Here is an 8,541-nt window from a genome sequence, read left to right as displayed (position 1 = left end):
AACTCCCGCTGCATTAGTGTTGTTCTTCTTACGGTTTATTATGGTGATAATGGACGGGGCAGTGGTCACTTAAGGTTTAAGGTTTCTGCGCAGGACAGTCAAGTTTGCCCTCTCGGCGAAAACGCCCAACCTCGGAGCGTGCGGTCGCTACCCGGCGCAAGACTTGAGAGGCACAAGGTCCCGGAGAAACCTCCGACCCGGGGCTCGGGGGCCAAGTTGGTAGAGAGAAAGGCCCAGTTGGTCTTCAAGGGACGCCAGTTCCGTGGCCAGCAGCCTCCGGAGACTTGGTAGGGCCTTGACTTCTTTCTGACGCACAGCCAGCCGAGCTACTGGCCTCGCACGCCGCGGAGCTGGTACCGCGCGGCCGCGGAATGGGCGCTAAGGTCCGCCTCGGGAGCGCGGCCCGGGGGAGCGGCGGTCAGGGACTTGCCAGCGGGCGGGGGCGGCGCGCGCTCCCCTCCACCAGCGCGCGCTCACTCTGAACACACACCTGGAGCTGGTCCCGGGAGGGGGTGGGGAGGAGAGCCTAGACGAATGTCTTAAAATAGGGAGACGGTCAGAGAGACGCGCTAGACGGCTAGAGGCGGGAGGAGGCGAGCAGCACCGCGGGTCCGAAGCACGCAGGATACCGTCCCGGGTGGTGGGGACTGGGCAGGAGCGGACGCCTTGCGGCGGGCTGGCCTTGCTCGCTCATTCCCCGCTGGGCTGCGCAGCCCCGCCAGGCCCTGCAGGAAGCGCGCGCTGATTGACAGCTGCGCTGGCCCAAAAAGGCACGGCGAAGATGCTTATCTGCGGGTGGGTATAGACTGCGGAGGGCGCGTCGGGTGGACGGTCCTCTCCGCGCGCCTCCCGAGCCCGCGCCGCTCCACGCGGCCGCCTAGGATCGGCCGAGCCTGGACCGGCGCGCCAGCCTCACCCGGGCCGATCACCATGCACTGCCACGCCGAGCTGAGGCTGAGCTCGCCCGGCCAGCTCAAAGCAGCCAGGCGGCGCTACAAGACTTTCATGATCGACGAGATCCTCTCCAAAGAGACCTGCGACTATTTTGAGAAACTTTCTCTCTACTCGATGTGCCCGTCGCTTGTCGTGCGACCCAAGCCCCTTCACTCCTGCACCGGTAAGACAGCCGCAGCGGGGTGAGTGGGTTGCGGGAGCTTTTCTGCCTGTGCCAGTCGCTTTATTGTCCCTGTCCTCTGACGGTAGGACGCGAGAGGAAGGGGCCTCAGGATTCTTTCCCTGCGTTTCTGCAGGGGTACAGCACTCTCCTGTGGTGGGCACTGCTAAGGCTTCTGACTCCTGGTGCGGGAAGGACCAGGGAAGTTACTGCTCTTGGAAATAAAGTGGACGCAGCAGGCCCCAAGGAATGCGACGCCTGAGTGGCCTGCTGGGAGAACGTTTCCTCCTTCCCTGCCTTCATCGCTGTGGTTTTTCAATCAGAAGGTTCAAACGCTTGAATTGGTTTCAGCGGCTAAATCATTGTTTCAGGAAGTGATATTATTGGTTTCAACTAGACCTTGGTGGCCTATTTCTCAGCTGGACTTAACTTGTCCAACTCCCTGTCATCTCCCCTGGAAATTTTACAAGTAAATCAGTGTCCTGGGGTTCTCAGCAAAATCCAGGTTTCTGTGAATTTGGCTAAAAATGATTTTAGTTTGGGGAAGCAATTCTAAGGAGTATGTTGCCTTGTTGCACAGGCTGAGGAGGTCAACCCTCATTTGTTTTGAGCGATTGAAGACAGTGATAACAAAAACATCCCTTACATCTACTTTCTTCTTTTTACCAGAGCTAAGACCAATAGGAAGGATAAAGAGAACTTAATAAAAATAGTAGGTTTATGTAGAAACAAACGCAAAGGTATTTAAGAAACAGTATATTAGAGAAACTCCCAAGTTTTAAAGTGGCCTTGGCATTATGAAATTTAGGCTGTAGAAACAGGCATGTGAATGAAAAAAAGTGGTCAAAATTATTGTTATCAGTAAAGTTGTTTACTACGCTTTCAATTGAAGGTAAAAATTAAGTACTTTAAACCCCAAAGAACCCTTGAGGGTATTTTTTGCATAGGTGGCATGATATAAATTCTTAATTAAATTATACTTCTATTGAAAAAGTAAAGTGAAGAGCCATCAGTTACTGAAAGACATGTTTTGAAATATTCGGGTTAAATGCCGCTAGCACCTTATGTTTGGATTCCTATATTTTCTGTAGGCTCCATTGATAGTTCCTATAGGGCAATCAGTATGTAGGTAATAACTACATACAATTTTTTTAAAACAAAATATTTTTGGATATCAAGTGAATATCTCATTTAATTACATCATTTCAAAATAAATTTTGCTTTAAGGTGGAATTAGGCCTGATATCTCATAGCAAGTCTTGGTATATTGAGTTCAGAAAAAATGAAATATATAAAACTAGAAACAAGTAAATATATGAAACAAGATAGATATTTTTGATACTGATATATTTACATTTCTGTGTCTGTTATAAGGAGCCCTTGTGCTGCACTGATTAAGTGTTGGGCACATCATCCGCTCCGAGGGAGAATGATGTGGCAATCTGCTTCTATAAAGGTTCCCACCAAACCCAACCCATTGCCATTGAGTTGATTCTGACTCAGAGTGACCTTATAGGATTGATAGTACTGTCCCATGGGGTTTCCAAGGCTGTGCAGCTTCATGGAAGCAGATCACCACATCTTTCTTCAGAGGCTGTAAAAATTACAGCTTTGGAAAACTTATTTTGCAGTTCTTCTACGCTGTCCCGTAGGGTCGCTATGAGTCAGAATAGACTTGATTTAGAATTAATTTAGCATATAACATGTTGGTCTTATTTTTAAGACTGATAACAGTAATCCTGTTAGAATGAAAATACATTGCCTTTTAGAAGTTGGTAACAATCTCTCATATACATTAGAATGTTGACAGTACTGAAAGCCAAAAATGAAGTTTAATTTGCTGCAATAACTCAGATCCCTTTGGAAAAAAAAAAAAAATAAGAGGATCCCTCTTAGTCTCAAATCTCAATGCATGCTGCTAAGACATTGCATTTGATGAAGTTCCTAGGACAAAACAGAACTTTTCCTAAGCACCTAGGTGCAGCTTACTGCTGGCAGAACTTTGAGCAACTTTGAGCCATGCATTGACTTGAAGGCAGCTTTTCCTGGCTTATGGCAGTCACAGAATTGAATCAGAGAAAAAAACATGCCAGAAAAAGAGTAATAAATAGACTCAGAAAACAGTGATCCAGTCATCAGTTGAGGTTGAGTAAGTGCTGTGTTTTATTGAACCTTGTGTGGGAAATAAATCTGAGGAAAATAAAGTGATTCATATGTAGTTTTTTGAATGTTAAAATGGAATTGCACATGTGTCATGGGCTATAGTTTTGCTCAGTCTTGTGCTTTCAGAAGCTCATTGGCAGTTTGTTGAAGAGGGTGGTTGTTGGCAAGGGTTCTTGCTCTGTCATTCCAGTGCTTTGTTTCTCTGGATTGCTTTTTTGAAAATGTGCTGTGATTTTGTTGTAGTTGAGATTTAAAATATAGAGACTGGGATTTGCCAGTGGAATTAAACCCATAAAAACTGGCTACAGTAGTCCATACTTTCAGATCATAAGCCTTTAGTAGGTTTATAGTTACAGTTAAAGCCTTACATGTATTAGATCATGGGAATCCCATTAGTGCCTTCTCAAGGGCTTTGCAAATACTACACTTTCAAAGCATTTTTGTTGTTTTTAACAGTTAGGCTTGGAATAAAAAATCTTAGATTAGATAAATTTGATCTTTTTCAAGAATTAATAATTAAAAAAAAAACAGCAATAAAATTGCTGGCATCCATAATGCAACTGTAATTTTATTTGCTGAATAGAGATAAATATTTAACACTTTTGGTGGAACCAGTGGACAAAAAGTTCAAATCAAGGGAAGGATATAAATTGGAATTATGTTCCTAAACTTTCTTATCCTTTGGTTTGCTGCTGATTTAAGTTTTAAGTAACTGTAACAGAAGTGAACTTTGAAGGTAAAATAATGAAAGTTAAGATTAAAAAATTTCTTCAGAATTAAAAAAGTTACCACAATAAGTACATAAAATTTTGGTGGAAAGAAAGCTACAGCATTTAAAAATCCTCAACATAATTAAGTAGTCCATGTTGTTTATATTTAGTAATCCAAATGTCAGTTTATGATATGAATCTCCTCAGGCAGAAGAGCATGCATTCAAATAAACTGAGAAATGAAAACATTTTTCATCAGGCAGATAATCACTTGACAGTAATTTATGTTATTAGACACTCTAACCTTGATGGATACTCACTTTAAAAATTATTTTAACCAACCGTTTCTTATTATAAATGCAATATTTTTGGCTTAGAAAGTTATCTCTAAGTTTAAGTTTCTCATTATATCTCCTAAATCACTTACTAGACTGAAAAAGAGAATCCTTTCTTTCTGTTGTTGTTAGATGCCATCAGTCATTTCCGACCCCTAGTGACCTTATGTACAACAGAATGATTTGCCCAGTCCCGAGCCATCCTTACAATCGTTGCTGTGTTTGAGCCCATTGTTGCAGCCACGACCGGTGGCTTTTCCTGCTAAGTCAAACTAAAGGAAAATATATCATTAAATTTAAAATAGAATTTAAAAAATTCTAAACCTGAGGAAAGCCATTTGGCAAATAGATTTGTTATTTAGGCCATTGGTGAGATGTGGAATATGTTTAAAAAATTAATGTAGTATGTAACATGCTGGTCTTATTTTCAAATCTGATACAAGTAATCCTTATTAGAATGGAAATATATTTTGCCATTTAGAAGTCAGTGACTATCTCTCAGAAACAGTAAAATGTTAGTTACTAAAAGCCCAATATCAGATGTAATTTGTGGAATTATATAAATATATTTACCTTCAATCTTGAATTTAAATATTGTTTTATTTTTCTGGTTGTGATGAATATTTCTTGGTGGATGAGTTCCTTGAAGAAATCTGGCTTCTTAGGACGGAGTAGATTAGCATTATCAGCACAGTAATTTTGGAAGGATCTCCCTTTCAGTTTCATCTTTAGAAACATGAGGCATTTCTAAATTTGAAAGGTGTTTGGAAGAAATGGTTAACTTCCTTAGCAAATAGGGATGTAACAGTTTACCTTAGGGGCTTTTACACACTAAAGATACATTCATATTTATAACATGGAATTACCCTAGGTTTGCACATGTACATTTAGTGAGGAATGAGTATAGATATATTTGGACATTTAATCAACAATGTCCAGCACATTGCTCTTTTAATTATTCCACTGAAACTTGCAGTCTAATTCTGTCCCCCCTCTCCAAAAGAGTGGTTGGGTTGAATCTCTCAGTGACCTCTAGCAGTTCAGTCAGTCTTAGGGAGCTGTAGAACTAGAGTGTATTTTAGAGCTTATAGACCAATTTCCCAAGTAGATTATTTGCAATGAGTCAAAAATTTACCAGATGCCAGAATCCCATCACTGTCTAAACATCGTTTCAGTCCACGCTTCTACTTTAGTTACACACCTGGGACAAATTCCTGCATTCACACCCAGAGAACAGCCAACTAGCCAATTAAAACGGGAGGGAGGCATGTTGAGGAAAGATGTTTATCTTAGATGATGGCATCAGGAACATTTTATCCTTTGGTGGGTCCCAGAGAAACAAGTTCTTAAAGGTGGTAGGTAGCCTTGGGTGCATTTTTATCACAAAGATTGGGTGTCATCACAGTGAAAAATGAATGAGGTACAGAAGGATATAATGACATCTTTGGGAGTTAGGGAACTTGTTATTGTTTCATGGAGTTGGCTCCAGTGATTCCCCAAATCTCAGTTGGGTCTTTTAGTTGGAGACCAAAACCCATAGGATCTTGGGAACCTGAGAGTTGGGCCCTGGAATGTTAAGGGAGATAGGTAAACTGCGGTTGGAATAATCATCATTATCAACAAGCATTTGTATTTCTGCCAAGGGCCAACTACTCATAACTGGATCTCCTGTTCCTATTCGAAGGGTAGATAAACTGAGGGGTACATAGGATATAAGACTCAGCCAGATCAGAAAATATTTGGATCTAAGCTCTTTCAGGATCTTCAGTTGAAGAAACCTCATTATTCCCTTAATTTAATTACCCCTTTTGGTAAATAGAGATGTTCAGAGTTCCTTAGGAGTCTGTTTTTACTAGTGAATAGTTCATTAGCAGTTTTTTCTTTGGCTGTGATTTTATTAGCAAATGGGAAAATTATTAGAAACATAGCTCACCAGTTGAAAAGCCTCTTTGAATGTCTATACTTTTCACTAACATTTAATTCAATAATTAAGCAAATAGTTATATTTGCTTGGTGATGGCACAGACATTGAGCCCATTATTTTTAAGTTTATTCTAAATCTTGACTAACAATTGGGGTGTTTTAAAACGTTCTTTAAACTATTTGCAGAATCACTGCCAAGCCCTTCTCTGTTGTTCTCCAGTGTGTATGATGGACAGTTTGGAATTAGGCTAGGGAAACGTTGTTGTTGTGGTTAGGTGCCAATAAGTAGGGTTTTGAATCACTGAAACCCCATGTGATAGAGAACTTCTCCATAGGGTTTTCTAGACTGTAATCTTTACAGAGTATATTGCCAGGTTTTTCTCCCTTGCAGCACTTGGTTGGGTTTGAACTGCTTACCTTTTTCTGGTTAGTAGCGAAGCACTTAACTATTGCACCACTAGGGCTTCTCAGAGGAGCATTATAATAATTTAATAGTTTTGGTTACCATGTGGAATTTTCTCTTTGAACTCCACCTAAAGGATGTTATCATCAGCAAAGTTACCATATTCACCTAGTTAAATGTATCTCATATGAAGTTATAGGTATATGAATGGTTTTATGAGGTGAATTTTCTACAGATAATGCTAGTGTTCTTGTTGGTTGTGTGTCTGGATTGAAGTCTGAATTTGTGGTAAAAGTGCAGACAGGATGAAAGTGTTCATTTTAACATACCCCTGGAATCTAAGTGGAAAAATTGTTAAGTTTAATATATCACACGAATTCATACGAAAAGCAGCAAGGATTGCAGAAGTTCTTTACCTTGTAAAGGAAGATTAAAAGGAAAAAAAGAACAGAACAGGGAAAAAGAAAAGGAGTGATTTTCTTTGAATCCCTAGAGGCCATTCAAATTCAGCCTTGTAGCACAGGGTCCTCAGAATGGCTATACAGGCAAAACAAAGGTGGCTTCTGACACTCTTCTGTCAGTCCATGTATAGTAAATGGAGAAGTTGATTTTACTTAGAACCATTGCAGGCCTGTAAGGGGAGAGACCCAGACTTCTTAATCTCTGCCCAGCATTTACCATCTTCTGTGGAGGACTGAATGAAAGTTAAATCAGAAGCATTTTTAGATGCTGTTTGCACTTTGTTTTGTGGCAGGGTGAAAAAGTAACAGAGGAGGTGTAAAGCTAAGTAGTTCAGATGGCCTGAGGCATCCTCATTGGTGTTAAGTTTGTGAACTTTGTGAGTGTTGTAGAGCCCACCCTGCTGTTCTTGTCACTCCTTCTGTTTGGCGAGGATCAAGACTGCCTTGATATTAACGGCCATAAAGTTTTTAGTTCCTATGGCTAAGCCTCTTGACTAACTCTTGAGAAGGATATTGTGAGAGAGCTCTAAGGATTTGGATGACATATCGAATCTGTTTTGGGGAATACTGTTTTATACTCCAGTATTTTGGGGTTTGTTTTTTTAATGCAGCACGAGATGTGGCATATTTCCAAAGTTGGACCTTAAATTCACAACTGGATTGATTAGCAGCCTCCTAACTAGAACCTAAGGAACCGTGGTGGCGCAGTGATTAAAGTGCTTGGCTGCTAACTGAAAGGTTGGTGCTTCAAACTCACCAGCCACTCAGTGGAGGAAAGGTGTGGCAGTCTGATTCAGTGAAGATTTACAGCCTTGGAAACCCCATGGGACAGTTCTACTCTGTCCTGTAGAGTCACTATGAGTCAGAGTTGACTCAACAGCAGTGAGTTTGGTTTTTGGTTTGGAACCAGAACCTGCTGCAGCCCACAAGTACTCAACAACTGTCATGAACCACTCAACTGCAAGTGGCACTGGCACCCTTCTCTTGGAAGCAGCATGGCAAAGAGAGAAAATAAACAGTGGTTTACAGAAAGCCTTTTCACACATGGGCAGGCTCCTAGCCCTGCTTCAGTTTTAGCTGCCTGTGAGATTGGTGAGCTGTGTTTTTCCTCCACAGCACAGACAACAGGAAACACATTAGAGTTTATTTCTAACAGGGTTCAGATCAGGACCTTTTGCAGTCTTGGTGGTATCCATCAGGTGGTGTTCTGTATTAACAAAATAAATACTTGGGTTCCAGGAAGAGAAGTTTCTTTTCTTTTTCTTCTTTCTTTTTTTTTTTTTTTTTCATTAACCAGAAAACATTTGCAAACCCTCAGGATTTAATTTATTTTTATTGCTGCTTAATGACAGTTAGAAAAGAAATGTCTTGTTAAAATAAATGCTCTAAATAAAAACACAGTTAATTTTCCATTACAGTGTCTAATTACTCA

The 8,541-nt window shown here is 41.0% G+C and overlaps 1 protein-coding gene across 1 annotated transcript in view; it reads left to right on the top strand.

The window, feature by feature from the left end:
• Positions 1 to 930: 930 nt before the first annotated feature.
• BARX2 (BARX homeobox 2) overlaps positions 931 to 8,541 on the top strand; it is a 129,752-nt gene continuing 122,141 nt past the window's right edge. Inside the window, exon 1 of the mRNA XM_007956655.2 lies at positions 931 to 1,117. Within this exon, the coding sequence (XP_007954846.1) occupies positions 931 to 1,117 (187 nt within the window). The remainder of the gene's footprint in view (positions 1,118 to 8,541) is intronic.

The sequence above is a fragment of the Orycteropus afer genome, unplaced genomic scaffold (assembly GCF_000298275.1).
Source record: "Orycteropus afer afer isolate SDZICR_OR568_19922 unplaced genomic scaffold, OryAfe1.0 scaffold00649, whole genome shotgun sequence".
Taxonomy (NCBI): Eukaryota; Metazoa; Chordata; class Mammalia; order Tubulidentata; family Orycteropodidae; genus Orycteropus; species Orycteropus afer.
This window is presented reverse-complemented; position numbering and strand designations above follow the sequence as displayed.